This window comes from Megalobrama amblycephala, linkage group LG17, assembly GCF_018812025.1.
Source record: "Megalobrama amblycephala isolate DHTTF-2021 linkage group LG17, ASM1881202v1, whole genome shotgun sequence".
NCBI classification, from domain to species: Eukaryota; Metazoa; Chordata; class Actinopteri; order Cypriniformes; family Xenocyprididae; genus Megalobrama; species Megalobrama amblycephala.
The window spans coordinates 39,498,951-39,518,454 of record NC_063060.1 but is presented as its reverse complement, the minus strand read 5'-3'; the positions used below and the strand labels follow the sequence as shown (position 1 = coordinate 39,518,454).

The window sequence follows — 19,504 nt, the reverse complement described above, 5'->3', positions numbered from 1 at the left end:
AATGATATTGCAAGAATAATATACTATTTTACAAAAAATGCTGTTTAATGCTTTAAAATTGTAATTGTTTATGTACAGAATTTTATTAATTAATTAATAACGCACCTGTCCCCACAATGAGAATCAGTATGAAGCATGTGTCCATGTTGAATCAGATCAGATCAGTTCTCTGTTGAGGCTCTCAGTGCTTGAGCTGTAAGTCACTGCAGATCAGTCACAAACACACACAGGAACTTCCTCCTCGCTCAACTTCCTGCTGCTGTTTATAATTAAGTAATATGACCATATAAGATTTAAAATAGCAATATCTCCATATGAATGTGTCTGAACACTGCCATCCTGTGGCATACATGTACCAGTAGTGATGTAGTCGCCGGAACTTGGTTAAGGTATTTATCTGAAGAAATTATTTGTTAAAGGGCAAATGTAAACTAAACATACAATCCCCCCACATCACCGGACTGAACACAGCTGACTGGAAAACCGGTCTTGTGATGAGAAAGAGAGAAAGAGAGAGAGAAAGAGCAAACAAAACCACATCCAACACACATACTAATTGAACACATTGAATATGTCCTCGGACGTAACAGCAAACTACAGCTACAGTGTTTGGTTTTTCCTGTGAGATGTTTGTTTTCTGTGTCATTTTTTGCATAGTAAAATAAATCCTGTGGCTGTAGTTTGCCCTTTAACAAATAATTTCATCAGATAAATACCTTAACCAAGTTTAGTGTCAATCAAACTAATCGTATAAGTTAATTAATAGAACAACAGGTGAACAAAATCAGTAATTAAGGGAACAAACCGGCACACACTAGAGCAGTGGTTCATTCTTGGAGGTTCCTCAACACTGCATGTTTTCCATGTCTCCTTAATCAAACACACCTGATTCAGATCATCAGCTCATTAGACTCCAAGACCTGAAATGTGTGTGTCAGACAAAGGAGAGATACAAAATATGCAGTGTTGGGGCCTTCATTAAATATATATTTAAATCCTAGTCTCCAGATATCATTTTTTGCCGCTACTGTATATTGCACATGACAATAATTTGAGATGTTTTATTGTTTGTTGTATTAAAGGGCAGTTTATAGGGATTTAATAACTCTAATTGAATAATGTAAATCTTTCACATTGCCACACAAATTCACATCTTATCATTAAAAGAAAAGAAATCTGTATCTACCTTTTGATTTATTACCTGTGATTTAGCCTATTCATTGATTCTGTTACTTTCTGACAAAATGCTGTGATTGTCAGTTCCTGTTTCTTTCTATCTGTGTTCGTCCGTGTCTCTGTGTAACAGGTTTTTGTAAAGATCTGATGTGTTTCCTGTGACTGTGGGCCTCAGAGCACAGTAATACAGAGCAGAGTCAGACACACGCAGATCCTTGATCTTCAGAGGAACTGAATTTGATGAAAGTTCAGAGTGAAATCTCTCCTGGAACTCAGTGCCATTTTCTCCTCCATATTTGCTTCTCCTCAGGATGTATTTAGGAAAGTCATTTGCTCTCTGGATGTACCAGAATAAATCTTCTCCTGCTGAATCTGTTTTATATTTACACTGTAATGTCACTGATCTTCCTTCAGCTTCAGTCACATGTTTGTCTGGCTGATCAACTGTGTCCTCTGATCTGCACTCTGTGAAGGTTTAAGAATATTTCATGTACAGTACGATACAAAATATGACCAACTTGCATGAATATGAAGCTGTATTAAATGAAAATTCATACCAAGAATGAAGAGTGTGAAGAGAAATATATTCCTCAACTTGTGTGACATGACTGCTGAATAAACCTTGAAGTTCAGATAAATCAGCAGTGGGAGAATTTTACTTTTAGTATTATAATAATGATGATCCAAGGAGGAGCTTGTGGATACCCAATAAAGCTTCAGTATTGTCAAAGGGAATGTTGAGTAACTACTGCCCTCTTATGGTTAACTGCAAGTATTGCATAACTGAAACAGTGCCATCTCATAGAGTTCAATGTAAATTAATAAAGATATTTGTTTTCTGAATTATGGGATGTTCTAAACGGACTGGTGAACTAAAGGATCATTCATACTGCCACACAAATTCTTTGTGTTTTTGCATTAGATTTATTACATATTTTAGCTTCCTTTTCATCACTATCTCTGTGTTTCTCTCATTGTAACAGGTTTTTGTACAGTTTTCTTGTGTTTCCTGTGACTGTGGGCCTCAGAGCACAGTAATACAGAGCAGAGTCTGATACTGCAGCAGAGAAGATGATCAGATACACGTGATTTTGTTCCTTTTTTTCAACTTTAACAGTGAATCTTGGATCTACATCAGATACTTGAGGCTTTTTTTCAGTTCTTAAGGTAGAAACAAGAAATTCAGGTTTTGATCTTCCATACTGACGGTACCAGAAGAGACAATCTTGAGCTCCAGAGGCAGAAAAACTACAGGATAATGTAACACTTGAACCCTCCTCAGCAAAAAACATCTGTTTTGTTTGGTTTGATGACATTTCCAAATACAGCAGCTGAAACAGAAAAGAGACATTTGTACATTTTTAGTGCTTTTTATTTTATTTATTTATTTCATTTTATTAATACAACAAAAAATAATCAATCAAATAAATATACATACCTGCTGAGACACAGAGCAGAATAACTGAATGAAGATTCATTGTTCAAGTGTTCACTCTGAGAAGAGTCAGACTGAATCGTTTCATCCACAGTCTCTTTCAGACACGATTAGATCATGTCAGATCTGGAGTTCCTCCTCTTCTGATACTTCAAGACAAAAGAGAAGCTTTATTTTGAATGAAGGTTTTTTTGGGTCTGGCTCATTACTGCTAATATTATTTCAAGCAAATGTATCTGTTGATCAGTGTTAAAATACAGGTGATTTCTAAGTGGTAATAAATAATTATTGGGTACAAAGTGGATTTTGTAATAATAAGTTAAAATAAACTGTGTCAGACAGTTTGTCACAGTAAGCTTTAAAACAAAATTATGAAACATTTATTTATTTATGTTTCCAGCAAAAATTATCTCACAATCTATTGCACTATTGTTTATAGCAATGCAATTTTACTTGTGATCAAAATGTATTGATTTCAAGTTCATATGTTCATAAAATTTTGTTTATAAAGTTTATAATGTTCATGTCTGTTAATGACTGTTACTCTGAAAGTTTGAGCTAAATTCTCATATACAATATGCTAGTGCAGGTATATAACAATTAGTTCAAACTTTGACCTGTGGAGGGCAGTAATACACTTAGCAGCGTCTACACTCCCAGAATACTAATAGAGAAGAAGAAGAGAGCTCTTTCAAGATGAGCATTTGTGGTTAAAACCAGGGCTTGACATTAACTTTTTTGTTACTGTGACCACTGTGACTAGTGGTTTTCCAAAACTAGCTACTCAGCATTTTCACTGGCCACAATTTTGCTGTTGGGAAATTACATTTTATATGATTAAAATTGACTTTGACATGCTAAAATTACTTGATTTTGAGATACCATGTTATAAGGCAAGATACTCCACACGATGGGCATTTTGACATCTGTGTGTGCATGTATTTGACGCAAGGAGATCTGATCGCGCGCGCGACAGAGAGAGCGCTTTTGTGTGTGTCATTCAACGCGATCCCGCCTTCACTAACTGCAAGTTAATCGATAAGGAATTGAGATCAGATTGTAATTTTGTGCTACGACAAGTTTGGCTACCTTTGATTAGGCTGTAGGCTGAAATTTTATTTTATTAAAACATATTTTATTCAACCCACCAAAGTGGCTAGTGGGAGTGGCTGAAATCTACCCACAGTTGGCGGGTGTTAATGTCAAGCCCTGGTTAAAACGTATATAATTTTTTTTTTTTTTTTTTTTTTTACAAAATAAACGCTGATTTCTCTAGATAAGACTCTTATTCCTCGTCTGGGATTGTGTAGAACGCTTTGAAGCTGCACTGAAACTGTAATTTTGACCTTCAACCGTCTGGAGGCCATTGAAGTCCACTATAAGGAGAATAATCCTGGAATGTTTTCATCAAAAACCTTAATTTCTTTTTGACTGATGAAAGAAGGACATGAACATCTTGGATGACATGGGGGTGAGTAAATTATCAGGAAAATTTTTATTTGAAAGTGAACTAATCCATGAATTGTCTTGCTGTCAATGGAGGCCTCACTGAACCATCGGATTTCATCAAAAATATCTTAATTTGTGGTACGAAGATGATCAAAGGTCTTACGGGTGTGGAATGACATGAGGGTGAGTAATTAATGACAGAATTTTCATTTTTGGGTGAACTAACCCTTTAATCTATAGACTACTTTTGTATGGATTTAATATATTTAACAATATTAGGAGCTTCATTCATTTTGAATGTCATAATGATTTTAATGTATAATCTTTCTATCTGCAGTTTATATTTGTAGACGTATATCCATTAGCTTTTATCAGTTTATTTATTTTCATTCAGTTATTGCTCTACTTATTACTTACATCTGAGGTTTACAGATTCTCTTGTAGTCTTTGTCTCTGTGTCTATTGCTTGTTCTCATTGGATTAAATACAGAAGGGTTTTTGTACAGAGTTACAGTGTTTCCTGTGACTGTGGGCCTCAGAGCACAGTAATACAGAGCAGAGTCTGATACTGCAGCAGAGGAGATGATCAGATCCATGTGGATTTGTTCCTTTTTTCCAACTTTAACAGAGAATCTTGAATCTACTTCAGATACTTCAGGATCTGTTGCAGTACTGAAGGTGGAAACAAGAAATTCAGGTTTTGATCTTCCATACTGATGGTACCAGAAGAGATACTCTGTAAGTCCAGTAGAGGAATAACTACATGACAACTTAACATTTTGTCCCTCATCAGCACCAGCATCTGTTGTGTCTGGTTTGATGGTATTTCCAAAGACAGCAGCTGAAACAGAAGAGGAATGGGTTGATTTATAGAAAGATTTCTTTGTAATCAGTCAATGAATGAATCAAAGAAATACACACCTGCTGAGACACAGAGCAGAATAAGTGAATGAAGATTCATTGTTCAAGTGTTCACTCTGAGAAGAGTCAGACTGAATCGTTTCATCCACAGTCTCTTTCAGACTCGATTAGATCATGTCAGATCTGTGAACTCTGAGTCCCTCCTCTCTGAGAACATCATGTCTATATTTCACACTTGAGGAACTGAAGAAAGAGCCAATCACACTCACTGTTTTCTCTTGTTTTCTCTGTGCTGTGTTTTGTGTGTGATTTTGAAATATATTTTATGTAGGAAATATATTTATGTCCTGCAAATTAGATTTCTGAAATTTACCTTTCTGTTTCCACTGCATTTACAAGCAATGTTATGTTTGAAAAAGTTTAAGAAATATTAATTTTCACTTTGTTTATTTAATTTACCAATCCCAACATAATATTAGATAGTATTTTGTTCTGTATTAAATCAAATTATATCAAGCAGCATTAGATAAAAAATCAGAATTTAAAAAAATCCTCCCTTTCATGAATTTGAATTGAATTGGTCACATCCCACTGGAAACTGAATTAGAATTTGAATCAGAATATCAGGAAGTGGAATGACAATCCATACAATTAATGTTAATGTTACACTTTATTTTTAGGTGTCCTTGTTACTGTGTAATTATACATTTAAGTACAGAGTAATATTAATTAACTAAATGTACTTAATATAGAGTAAGATTAGTGTTTGGTTTAGGCTAGTTGTGTGTAAATTAAATTATTCCTAAATTATAGTTATTACTAGAGTAACATGTGTAACAAGGACACTAAAATAAAGTGTTACCAAAGTTAATATATTAATTTTAAAGGAATTATAAAAACTGCATTACATCTAAAAAAGAGAGAAAGCGGTTTAACAAATTGATGTTTCTGCCAGAGAAACATTTAAGAAACATTATATTTGTCATGTTTTGAGTTCATGTTTAGATTTTTTTTTTAAGCCAATGGTACAACTACTGGTAATCAGATACTGATAAACAACTGATAAACACAAGGCACAATTATTTTTACTTTTTGCATTCTGTCTTTAGCAAATTTTTATGAAGCAAGACATGCATTTAGTATTTGATTTCAAACTGGAGTAAAAAACACTGCCTGAATATATCCCAAAGAAGTGAAAACACTTTCTGATGCACATTTTAAAGACCATGTGATTTTATTTAGAGGCAGGAATTATATTAATTTTACAGTATTCTATACAATGTTAAAGGCCATGTAGATTAGCATAGCATTATAAATATACATTATCCTTATGAAAATAACCAAGATGTCTTGAACACAGACAAACCATATACTGTCAAAATGGTGTCTTAATTCTCCATGTTAAATCATTCAAAATGTCTCTGTCTGCACTTTAAATGCACATTTCATACAGGTTACATATGTAGCCTATTTCTTTTCATTTCGAATTGTTTAATTTAAAAGTACGCCTAGACATTTCAAGCTTTCTATAGATATATTGATCATGTCTATGAGGCAAGTAGCCTATACGCTGAGTTTCGGTTCATTTATGAGACACACTCCAGTTCACGAGCAAGTGATCGCGCCGGCGCCTCCGTTATATTGTCTGCTATATTTGCTTCTTATTTATTAAATACAGGCAATTGGTTGATGAAACATTGATTAAAATTAAGATACTATTTATACAAAAGAAAATCACTTTAACGAAAGGCTTTCTACAAAACAAAACTTAATGAAGTGGTCAAAATCATGTCTGACCCACTCCATGTCTCCCGATATATTGCGCATCTTATGATGTAGCTGTCCTGTCTTACTCGTGCTGTTCACTTTTCATAATCAACATTGATGAAATTAAAAAATAACTTTATAATATTTAAATATAAATGTGAAACTAAAAACGTTTTTGCTCACAAGCTCTGCTGAGTAAAGAAACTCCTCTGTCTTATCAGACAACATGATTTTGCACGGCAGTAACAGCTGCGCGCTGCATCTTCTTCTGTTTTATGTCACATGGCAGCGTTAAGGTGCAATACTGCCACCTATTGTTCTTTGGGATGTCAACCAGGTACTGGCGCTGGATTATTTATGTTATATTATCATGTGTATTATTCATTTCAAATATTACGGTTATCGCGATATATCGTCACACTCTTAATTAACACGATAACGATTTATCATGTTTTGAATATCACGGTTAGCATCAATACCAGTATATTGCGACACTCCTAATTTAAGCTGTGTGTTTCAGTCTGTTCTCAGTCAGTTCTCCGTTGCGTTATATTGGTTGTTCCGTTCTTGTTTTATAGTGAAGAGTGTTTTTGTTTCTAGTTATTGTTAATACATTGTTTTTTCTGCTGCACTTAGATCCAGCATTTCATATGCAGCCATGTGTAACAATATTACTTTAAACTGCAAATTTTATGGCCATAAGAAAAGTGGACTGAACATGTGGAATATGATATCTGGTCATGTTGTTAATGCTTCTTTTCTGAAATTTATAATTTCTGCCTTATAACAAAGACCTAATTCAGCCTCACACAGGTGTTAGCACATATTTTATTACATTTGGGGCTGGATAGATTGTGGTTTTGATTGTGGTTTTCACTAGATCGGTTCAAAGTGAAAAGAGCTTCAGGTTTTTGTACGACGTGTTTCATGTTTTGTATCACTGGGCTCCAACTCTTAGAGCACAATAATAGAGAGCTGAATCTGACAGACGAACATCAGTAATAGTGAGTTCAGTGGATGTTCGTGATGTAGTCGACTGAAACCGATCATCAGAGGTGTGTGCATAATAAGCATCCGCTGATCGTGCTTCTTTGCGTAATAAATACTGAGGTTCTTTGTTTGGATATTGTCTGTACCAGTAAAGCAGAACATATTCACTATTTGTACTATATGAGCAGCTCATCTTGACAGTTTCTGTTTCTTTAGTGTTTTTTCTCTCTCTTTATCTGGCTCAATGTTGTCTCCAGTCACCAAACCTGTGAACAATAAATAGTGATTTTTGATTCGAGAAGGCAAGGTTGACAAAATACTATTGCAAACAATTTTCTTTTTACAAAAAACAAACAAACAAACAAAATGCAGTTTGATGTTTTAAAGTTGTAATTGTTTATGTACAGAATTTTATTAATTAATAAATAACGCACCTGTTCCCACAATGAGAATCAGTATGAAGCATGTGTCCATGTTGAATCAGATCAGATCAGTTCTCTGTTGAGGCTCTCAGTGCTTGAGCTGTAAGTCACTGCAGATCAGTCACAAACACACACAGGAACTTCCTGTCATCATCCGATCCCCCACATCACCGGATTGAATACAGCTGACTGGAACACCGGTCTCGTGATGAGAAAGAGAGAGAGAGCAAACAAAACCACATCCAACACACATACATAATTATGAACACATTGAATATGTCCTCGGACGTAACAGCAAACTACAGCTACAGTGTTTGGTTTTTCCTGTGAGATGTTTGTTTTCTATGTCATTTTTTGCATAGTAAAATAAATCCTGTGGCTGCAGTTTGCCCTTTAACAAATAATTTTGTCAGATAAATACCTTAACCAAGTTTAGTGTTCAATCAAACTAATCTTATAAGTTAATTAATAGAACAACAGGTGAACACTAGAGAACTAGATCAGATCACATAAAACACAACGAACAAAACATAATCCTGACACTTGTAGGATCATTAAATATATATTTAAATCCTAGTCTCCAGATATCATTTTTTGCCGCTACTGTATATTGCACATGACAATAATTTGAGATGTTTTATTGTTTGTTGTATTAAAGGGCAGTTTATAGAGATTTAATAACTTTAATTGAATAATGTAAATCTTTCACATTGCCACACAAATTCACACCTTAAAATTAAAAGAAAAGAAATCTGTATCTACCTTTTGATTTATTACCTGTGATTTAGCCTATTCATTGATTCTGTTACTTTCTGACGAAATGCTGTGATTGTCAGTTCCTGTTTCTTTCTATCTGTGTTCGTCCGTGTCTCTGTGTAACAGGTTTTTGTAAAGATCTGATGTGTTTCTGTGACTGTGGGCCTCAGAGCACAGTAATACACAGCAGAGTCAGACACACGCAGATCCTTGATCTTCAGAGGAACTGAATTTGATGAAAGTTCAGAGTGAAATCTCTCCTGGAACTCAGTGCCATTTTCTCCAGTTCCAAACTTGTCTCTTCTCAGGATGTATTTAGGAAAGTCATTTGCTCTCTGGATGTACCAGAAGAGGTTTGGCCCTGTTGAAGATGTCGTATATGAACAATGTAATGTCACTGATCTTCCTTCAGCTTCAGTCACATGTTTGTCTGGCTGATCAACTTTCTCTTCTGATCTGCACTCTGTGAAGGTTTAAGAATATTTGATGTAGATTTGATTTTTGACTCATAAAATCCTTATCAACAAACAATCTATACAGATATTCAAAAATGATTTAAATTCTTAAAAATGAGAAGAAATGCATACCAAGACTGAAGAGTGCAAATAGAAATATATTCCTGATCCACCTCATGATCTGTTTTAAATTCACACTGAAGTCAAAATAAATCTGTCAGTTTTGCTTTCATAAATATCATAAAGACTCTGAGGAGGAGTTTGTGAAAACCTAAAAGAAACTTCTCTGTTAAGTGTAATACTGAGAGATATCGCCCTCTTTTGGTTTCTGACAAGTGTTACACAATTGAAATAAAGTCACATGATGTGAAACATGTTAGCCATAAAGCAGCTTGAAGAACACTTATAATTAGGGTGAATTCAGGTTGGGACACTTTTTGCCATTGAAATGGCTTGGAAAAAGTGTCCCAATCAATTCACCCTACAATCATTCTACAATCATTCTGTTTCTTGAAATTGTACCTTTTTGAAAAGCTTTGTTTGCCCTTTTATTCACTTCTTCCCCCAAACTCACATAGATGTTTGCAGTTTTATCTCACTTTTTTTTAATCACATAATTTTAATTTCACAAGAGCTTCAAAAGTAAAAGTGTCCTTTAGTTTTTGTAAGACTTGTTTCATGTTTTGTATCACTGGGCTGATTTTGAAAAGGCTGGCATTTGAAAAGTCCAAAAATGATGGCTGCGTCCGAAAACTGTAAAATGCTGCCTTCTGAGGACACATTTCAAGGTTGGAAGGCATCAAGGCACGTCCAAATCCAATGTTAGCTTCACATCCTGTTTCCTGAGATACCTTCATCTGATCGATTTTTGAAGGAAGCATAGATATATCCTTAGCTGCCTTTGATATCCCACAATCCTGTGCTTTCCATTCTGTGACAGTTGAGCTAGAAAAATAAAGATGACATCTGAAAGTTGCATTTGCTGCTCGGTTTGTGTATAAATGTACGATTTTGACCAACATATTTCAATTTTGATATCATTTCTATCGAGAAATTACTACTGTAATAATTAAATATTTGTTTAGTTCTCACCAAAGCTCGTGCTATATTGCTGTAGATCATTAAACTGTTACGCTGCTCTAGAAGTCTGTCCAAAATAAGTTTCGTGAGGTGCCTTCATGTACAAATGCTGCCGTACAAGTCATTCTCTTATAAGACAGTGAGGCAGCAAGACAGACACCTAGGTTTTCGGACGCAGCCGATGACAGACGACAGATCCTGTTTGGTCGAGGAAACTCAGAGCAGCTGGAGATGATGTCTGATGTCTCACTTATATTCCACCTCCTAATTTAGATCAAGTGTTTCTCATCTCTCCTGCCTCCTACGAGACAACCAAAAGAAAACAAAAACAAAACAAAACACGGCCACACACCATAACATATATGAAAGGAAAAAACACAAAAACTGTGTTTTCAGTCTCTTTTCTTATAATATTAAAATGTAGTAGAAATATGAATTCTGTTGTTCATTGCTGCAGTTCCCAGTGAATGTCTGAGAACACTGACACCTTGTGGCACATTGTATCGATCTGTTACCTGTATATGTGATAATGTATTGAAACATAATCTATAGACTACTTTTGTATGGATTTAATGTAATCAGTTTCATTCAGTTATTGGTCTACTTATTACTTACATCTGCAGTTTACAGATTCTCTTGTAGTCTTTGTCTCTGTGTCTATTGCTTGTTCTCATTGGATTAAATACAGAAGGGTTTTTGTACAGAGTTACAGTGTTTCCTGTGACTGTGGGCCTCAGAGCACAGTAATACAGAGCAGAGTCTGATACTGCAGCAGAGGAGATGATCAGATCCATGTGGATTTGTTCCTTTTTTGTGACTTTAACAGAGAATCATGAATCTACTTTAGATACTTCAGGATCTGTTGCAGTACTGAAGGTGGAAACAAGAAATTCAGGTTTTGATCTTCCATACTGACGGTACCAGAAGAGATTATCTGAACCTCCAGGAGAAGAATAACTACAGGACAACTTAACATTTTGTCCCTCATCAGCACCAACATCTGTTGTGTCTGGTTTGATGGTATTTCCAAAGACAGCAGCTGAAACAGAAGAGGAATGAGTTCATTTATAGAAAGACTTCTTTGTAATCAGTCAATGAATGAATCAAAGAAATACACACCTGCTGAGACACAGAGCAGAATAAGTGAATGAAGATTCATTGTTCAAGTGTTCACTCTGAGAAGAGTCAGACTGAATGGTTTCATCCACAGTCTCTTTCAGACACGATTAGATCATGTCAGATCTGTGAACTCTGAGTCCCTCCTCTCTGAGAACATCATGTCTATATTTCACACTTGAGGAACTGAAGAAAGAGCCAATCACACTCTCACAAATTAGATTTTTGAAATTTACCTTTCATTTTCCACTGTGTGTGTATAATGGTGTGTTGTGTGTGTCTGTGAATGTGTGTAAATGAGTGTGTGTTTGAGTGGGTGTTTCTGTTTTGTACTCAATGTTTTAGAGTGTAACTTCTTTCTTGCAGTTCATTTTTTTCTGCTCTGTGGCTGAATTATTGATTTCATTTCACACATTTGTATAAACTTGCTCTGTCTTATAGTCGTGCTAGTTCATATATTTGTGTGTGTGTGTGTGTGTGTGTGTGTGTGTGTGTGTAGGGTGGGGTTGGTTGTGTCTATTTTGCACTCTTTACATTTGAGTTTTCGTATGTCGGTCATTTTTGACCGCAAAGAAGGTAAATGTTTTTTTTTTTTTACGACCCTTTAACATGTCCAAATGATGTCTTTGATTTTTTTGTGTGTTCATATTGCTAATGTGACAAAATCTCATTCTGATGAAGCTATGATTTTTACCATTTCAAAATATAAAATTTTTCGGTCAAAAATGACCAAAGAGGGACAGAGGGCTAGAGTAACATGTAATGTGTAACAAGGACGCTAAAATAAGTGTTACCAAAGTTAATTTATTAACTTGTAAGGAATTATAAAAACTGCATTACGTCTAAGAAAGACAGAAAGTGGTTTAACAAATTGATGTTTTTGCAGAGAATGCAGATTATATGGCCATAAAAAAGTGGTTTGAACATGTGGAATATGATATCTGGTCATGTTGTTAATGTTTCTTTTCTGAAATCTCTAATTTCTGCCTTATAACAAAGACCTAATTCAGCCTCACACAGGTGTTACCACATATTTTATTACATTTGGGGCTGGATAGATTGTGGTTTTGATTGTGATTTTCACAAGATCGGTTCAAAGTGAAAAGAGCTTCAGGTTTTTGTACGACGTGTTTCATATTTTGTATCACTGGGCTCCAACTCTTAGAGCACAATAATAGAGAGCTGAATCTGACAGACGTACATCAGTAATAGTGAGTTCAGTGGATGTTCGTGATGTAGTCGACTGAAACCGATCATCAGAGGTGTGTTGATAAGCACCCGCTGTTCGTGCTCCTCTGTATAATAAATACTGAGGTTCTTTGTTTGGATATTGTCTGTACCAGTAAAGCTGAACAACTTCACTATTTGTACTATATGAGCAGCTCATCTTGACAGTTTCTGTTTCTTTAGTGTTTTTTTCTCTCTCTTTATCTGGCTCAATGTTGTCTCCAGTCACCAAACCTGTGAACAATAAAAAGTGATTTTTGATTTGTGAAGGCAAGGTTGACAAAATGATATTGCAAGAATAATATACTATTTTACAAAAAATGCTGTTTAATGCTTTAAAATTGTAATTGTTTATGTACAGAATTTTATTAATTAATTAATAACGCACCTGTCCCCACAATGAGAATCAGTATGAAGCATGTGTCCATGTTGAATCAGATCAGATCAGTTCTCTGTTGAGGCTCTCAGTGCTTGAGCTGTAAGTCACTGCAGATCAGTCACAAACACACACAGGAACTTCCTCCTCGCTGAACTTCCTGCTGCTGTTTATGATCAAGTAATATGACCATATAAGATTTAAAATAGCAATATCTCCATATGAATGTGTTTGAACACTGCCATCCTCTGGCATACATGTACAGTAGTGATGTAGTCGCCCGAACTTGGTTAAGGTATTTATCTGAAGAAATTATTTGTTAAAGGGCAAATGTAAACTAAACATACAATCCCCCACATCACCGGATTGAACACAGCTGACTGGAAAACCGGTCTTGTGATGAGAAAGAGAGAAAGAGAGAGAAAGAGAGAAAAAGAGAGAGAAAGAGCAAACAAAACCACATCCAACACACATACTAATTGAACACATTGAATATGTCCTCGGACGTAACAGCAAACTACAGCTACAGTGTTTGGTTTTTCCTGTGAGGTGTTTGTTTTTCTATGTCATTTTTTGCATAGTAAAATAAATCCTGTGGCTGTAGTTTGCCCTTTAACAAATAATTTCATCAGATAAATACCTTAACCAAGTTTAGTGTCAATCAAACTAATCTTATAAGTTAATTAATAGAACAACAGGTGAACAAAATCAGTAATTAAGGGAACAAACCGGCACACACTAGAGCAGTGGTTCATTCTTGGAGGTTCCTCAACACTGCATGTTTTCCATGTCTCCTTAATCAAACACACCTGATTCAGATCATCAGCTCATTAGACTCCAAGACCTGAAATGTGTGTGTCAGACAAAGGAGAGATACAAAATATGCAGTGTTGGGGCCTTCATTAAATATATAAATCCTAGTCTTGTCACAGACACGTCAGGTTCCACCTCACTGCCTTACCCACGCACTCAATCACCAGCTTACTGATCACCGCCACCTGAAGCTCGTCAGCACTGCAATCACCACCACCATATAACCACCACACTCACACACATTCACTGTCCGGTCTCGTTTGCACTACAGACTTATGTATGCTTACCTTAAAGGGTTACTTCAGGATTTAGCATTAAGCTTTGTATTAGTACAATACCACTAGTATTTTCGAATTACCGTGCTTTCCCCCTTCATATCAGCCCGAGATGAGAGATTTACGCATTTTTATTCTGTAAAAAAGCCTCCGATGACGCAAAAAACGTCATTTTGCGTCATCGGAGGCTTTTTTGGCCAGAGGCTTAAAACTACAGCCAGTAATAGCAGGTAGTTCCGCATTTTTTCACCACGCCCATACATATGCGCGTTTGAGGTTACTCACGGACATAGATCAAAGATTTTATCAAAAGTGGGTGTCAATTATATTTTGAAGCTTACAGTAATTAACATTATTTTGTTATAGTCTGCACAACATCAGTGGTTCATCTCGCAAATTTATCGGTCTCTGCAGTCATCTCAACCAATACAGCAACAGGCTTTTGTGGTAACCTTAGCAAATATGTAATACTCGGATTTGTGTCTTGAGGAATCCGTGCTTACCGAGTATTATGCGTGGGTTCTTGGCTATTTTCTGTATCTGTTGTGGCCACCGGATAGAGGAGTCAGACCAAGACTTCTGTGCTCAGAACTCAGTGTTTATTTCGACATTTCTTTAACTGTGACTCTGAATCGTCCCACCCGATTACCAATGTGCGTTCTTCCCGAACCATCTCTCCCGCGCTCTCTTCTCGTTCTTCCCCTTATCCTCGCGATATCTCGCGTACAATCTAACTTTATTTAATTACGCTCGCGATATCTCGCGTACAATCTAACTTTATTTAAACCTTCCCATTTCAATTCTTACATATTACTCCCCTTCCTATAAGAAATGTCCTCATTTCTAATGTATGTCGACACAAACCCCCATAAGAGAACATGCTGTTAACAGTGCATATAACCAACTTACTTTTTTTTTTTTTTTTTTTTTTTTTTATACACTCTGCTGTATAACCATGAGAACAATGAACCCATTATACTGTTAAACAACTTACAAAATACCCATTATGCTATGCATACAGTATAATAGCAGAAACAAGTCACATGCATTCAAAGTACGCCACTTAGTACAATTGAAAGTCTTTTAAGTAGGCCGGCATTCGACGTAACCTTGGACGTACGTGTGGTGTGGATGACGGTGTAACAGGGGACCCTGGTGCCCCAGTGGGTATTCCCACTACCATTGAAGTTGGAATCTGGGGGGCTGTACCAAGGAGGGTGTAGGTAAAATGTCTCTAGCGTTGTCCATTGAAACATCCGGTAAAGGGCCGTTCTGCGCCAAAGGTTGACGTACTGGCGGCAAACCTGGCTTGGAGGGTCCAGTGGAAGGTTCAGGGGTCATTGGGGTAACATGGGGTGGGAGGAGACCTGATAGCGTGTTCAGGGTGTTTGGTTTTGCGATTGACTGAGGTGAGGGAGGTGTGTGTGTTTGTGAGTGATCGGTGATGTATGGCTTCATGCGGTTATAATGAATGACTTTGGTTTTTGCATGTGGTTTGGAGGTATCACGAACAGCAAAATCCACGGGGGTAAGACTACCAGGGGGTGTTATTGAATGTAAAACCTCATAAGGACCTACCCAGCGAGGACGCAGTTTATTATGCTTGTTGGCAGGGTCATCAATGAGTACCAAGTCACCCGCCTTGTAAGGGGTGTACTTAACATGACGATCATAGTAATGTCGTTGTTGTCCTTGCGCTTTGTCCCGGAAGGCGGTTGCTGACCGATAAGCAGCGGACAATCTCTGTCGTAGTGAGTTAGCAAATGCTACGGGCGTGCCCGTGGTGGCTGAAGTGACAGAGGTGCCATCTTGAAACAGCGCGTCCAAGGGAACGCGGGCCTCGCGGCCATGCGCTAAAAAGAATGGCGTGAACCCGGTACTGGAATGATTGGTGGTGTTGTAAGCTAATGCGACATGTGGGAGGTGTTCGTCCCATTCCCTACCAGACTCAAAGAGGTATTTGGCGAGCTCATCTTTTAAGGTGCGGTTGAAGCGCTCCACAGCACCGTCACATTGAGCGTGGTAGGGAGATGTGCGGAGCTTTTTAATGTCCATTAACTTACAGAGATTTTTAATGAGGTCAGATTCGAATTGTCTGCCTTGGTCGGAGTGCAAGGCATCTGGAACCCCATGTTGCGGTATATAATGATCAAAAATGCAACCTGCCACTGAGATAGCTGTCTGGTCTTTCAAAGGATACAGATTTACAAATTTAGTGTACAAGTCCATCATCACTAAGACATAACGGTTGCCTTTAGTCGATGGAGGTAGCTCAGTTATGTCTGCAGCAACGATTTCGAATGGTCGATCGGGAGATATGGACATAAGCGGAGCCTGTGGTCGGGGACAGGTGAACGCCGTGACTGACAGGCCACGCATCGGGAACAATGTTTAGAAATGTCTGCTGACATGTAAGGCCAATAAAAGAATCGTCTAGCCCTATTCAGAGTTTTTGCATGGCCGTAGTGACCAACTGAAGGATTGCCGTGAACATGGATCAGTATGTCTGGAACCAAAGACGTCGGAATGATAATTTGGAGGACGTCATCAGCAGGCGGGGTGCGCGACAGTCTACACAAGACATTTTCCGTGTAGAGTTAAACGACTGAATTGTGACCACAATTTCCTAACGTATGGTGACGCATTCCTGAGCTTCCACAAAGGGGGCTTGTGTCCCGCTTCTACCCATGAGAGGACGGTGGCTAAGTCAGAGTCGGACCGTTGTTGTTCTGCGACTTTCCAGTCACTTTGAATTTGGATAAGGTTCGCTGTGACATAATTTGGAACAGGCGTGATCACAAGAGGATTAACATCTGTCTGTGGTGTCTGCGCAGATGTCAACACTGGGTTTGACTGTGGATCGAACAATGGGGTCTGTGTTGCGACCGAAGACGTGGCGGACTCCTGTTCATTGCCAATATCATGTTGAAAACCCTCAACCTGTGGCCGGCGAGACATAGCATCTGCGTTTAAGTGTTTGGCACCATCGCGGTGGTGCACGCACCAATCATAAAGGTCTAATTCGACCGCCCAACGTGCACGTCTACCCGTTGGATCGTGGTCCAAAGGGAGCTTTTTGAGTCCAACCAAAGGCTTGTGGTCAGTGATGATAGTAAATGGGTGGCACGCAAGGTAGTGGCGGAAATGACGCACCGACCACACAATGGCGAATAATTCTCGATCGAAAGTGGACCATTTCCTTTCCGATGCTGACAGCACGTGGCTGGCATACGCAATAACATGCTCCTTGCCATCCACTTGTTGGGAGAGGACAGAGCCGACTGAATACAGGGACGCGTCTGTGTAAAGTAGAAAAGGTATTGAAAGGTTTGGAAAAGCCATAATAGGCGGCGATGTCAATGCTTCCTTTAAGACGCGAAATGATTCGTCTGCCTGAACTGACCAAGTGAACGTAACACCCTTGTGTGTTAACCGGTGTAAAGGTTCTGCTGTATGAGCAAAGTTTCTGATAAACCTTCGGTAATACGAACATAAGCCTAAGAAAGCCCTGACCTGCGTGGCAGACGTTGGAATTGGCCACGTCTTAACCTTCTCGATGTTTGATGGGTCAGGCTCAACTCCAGCGCTGGAGACACAATGGCCCAAAAACGTTACAGAGGAGCGTGCCAGATGGCATTTAGACGGCTTGAGTTTAAGTCCGGCCGAACGAAAGCGTCCGAAGACTTCGCGCAAGTGTTTCAGATGTTGTGCGAAGTCTGCGCTGTAAACGATTATGTCGTCTAGATAGATCAAGCAAATGCTCCAATGAAGACCACGGAGCACCAACTCCATCAAGCGCTGAAAGCTAGGTGGTGCATTTGATATACCCATGGGCATCATACGAAATTGATAAAGCCCTGCGCCTGTCGAAAACGCTGTTTTTTCTTTGTCTGCAGGGCTAAGGGGTATTTGCCAATAACCCGCAGTCAAATCAATTGTGCTGAACATTTGTGCCCCAGACAGCCTATCTAGAGTGTCGTCGACCCGAGGAAGAGGGTGTGAGTCTTTGATCGTGACCGCATTGAGTCTTCTATAGTCCACACAGAACCGGTGTGTACCGTCTTTCTTTCGAACGAGAACAACCGGAGCTGACCATGGGCTATGCGACTCCTCAATGATATCACGCTCCAAAAGTCTAGACACCTCTTGTCGTAGAATGTTCTGCGTCGCTGGTGAAGTGCGATATGGCCGCAGTTTGATTGGTGCAGCATCTCCTGTGTTAATGGTGTGTGTGACTAAATCGGTCTTTCCATAGTCATGTGGATGTGAACTAAAAATGTCAGAAAATTCAGTCAGCAAATCCTTCAGCAACGACTGCTGGTCAGCGTTTAAGCAGGTGTCCGCTAAAAGCATGTCTTGAACAGTGTGTGTGTCATCAGCGGAGGTGGTTACAGATGAAACTAACACGTATTCGTCCTGTGTTTTTCCCGTTATGGAGAAAAATTGGCCTACGGGGCATCCCGCCCCCAAAGAGACCGGCTGACTTGTCGGATTAACGACCCTAACAATGCCTCTACCATTTTGAATTGTAGTTAGAGTGCGTGCGATGCCTAAGGACACAGCCTGGGGAGACTGAGGCTCCAAAATACCTACAAATGAGTCTGTGAAGGGATTTGCGACAGCACCATCTTTAATAGAAACTGAGACTGTCATTTCTGACATTGGCGGCACTGTTACCTGTGCGATAGTGATCGCTGCACTCTGTACTGGAATGAATGACTGTGGTGGTGAAAGACATACTGCAGTGTCATACAATCGCAGCTGTTTGTGTGGTATATCGACCGTAACTGCATGTTTGACCATGAAATCCCATCCGATAAGCACCGGATGGGTTGCTGTTCGTGTTATGTGAAAAATGTGAGAAAATGTGGCATCCCCAATATGCACAAGGGCTGTTACAGAACCCAGTATGTCTAATGGTTGCCCAGTGACTGAGGAGGCCAACACGAATGACTTGCTAATAGGTTGAGATGCCAAGGCTGGGATCGATCTACGACAGTCGTCGGTAATAAGGGATAAACCTGAACCGGTATCGACAAGAGCGTAGATTTCGGTGCCAGCCAGCGTAACTTGAATGAATGGTGTAGGTGGGGTGGATGTATAGTGCATATTATCAGAGTGGACCATTGAGTGTGTTGGAGCTGACATTTGGTCCCCAATGACAGCTTCTACTCGTTTCCCTGATGTGGCGAAGGAGGGGCTGTATCTCCTTTAACTGAAGAGAAATGTACATGGCGGGTAGGGGATGTATGAGAACGTTGTGGCTGTTTGTAATTGGGGGGTGGTGATGGTGAGCTGTGGGTGCG

General features: G+C 38.5%; 3 pseudogenes and 4 gene segments (V, D, J or C); all 7 read right to left on the bottom strand.

The window, feature by feature from the left end:
- Positions 1 to 1,258: 1,258 nt before the first annotated feature.
- LOC125251752 lies at positions 1,259 to 1,997 on the bottom strand. The segment is given in 2 exon segments: positions 1,259 to 1,641; positions 1,734 to 1,997. Coding segments are annotated over 2 exon segments (417 nt in total).
- An 83-nt stretch (positions 1,998 to 2,080) lies between these two features.
- Positions 2,081 to 2,738, bottom strand: LOC125251758 (annotated as a pseudogene).
- Positions 2,739 to 4,473: 1,735 nt separating this feature from the next.
- On the bottom strand, positions 4,474 to 5,264 carry LOC125251926. The segment is given in 2 exon segments: positions 4,474 to 4,901; positions 4,982 to 5,264. Coding segments are annotated over 2 exon segments (468 nt in total).
- Positions 5,265 to 7,118: 1,854 nt separating this feature from the next.
- Positions 7,119 to 8,253, bottom strand: LOC125251761 (annotated as a pseudogene).
- A 67-nt stretch (positions 8,254 to 8,320) lies between these two features.
- LOC125251747 lies at positions 8,321 to 9,770 on the bottom strand. The segment is given in 2 exon segments: positions 8,321 to 9,319; positions 9,444 to 9,770. Coding segments are annotated over 2 exon segments (492 nt in total).
- Positions 9,771 to 11,002: 1,232 nt separating this feature from the next.
- LOC125251925 lies at positions 11,003 to 11,671 on the bottom strand (annotated as a pseudogene).
- Positions 11,672 to 12,408: 737 nt separating this feature from the next.
- Positions 12,409 to 13,299, bottom strand: LOC125251762. The segment is given in 2 exon segments: positions 12,409 to 12,968; positions 13,123 to 13,299. Coding segments are annotated over 2 exon segments (357 nt in total).
- Between the last annotated feature and the right edge of the window lie 6,205 nt (positions 13,300 to 19,504).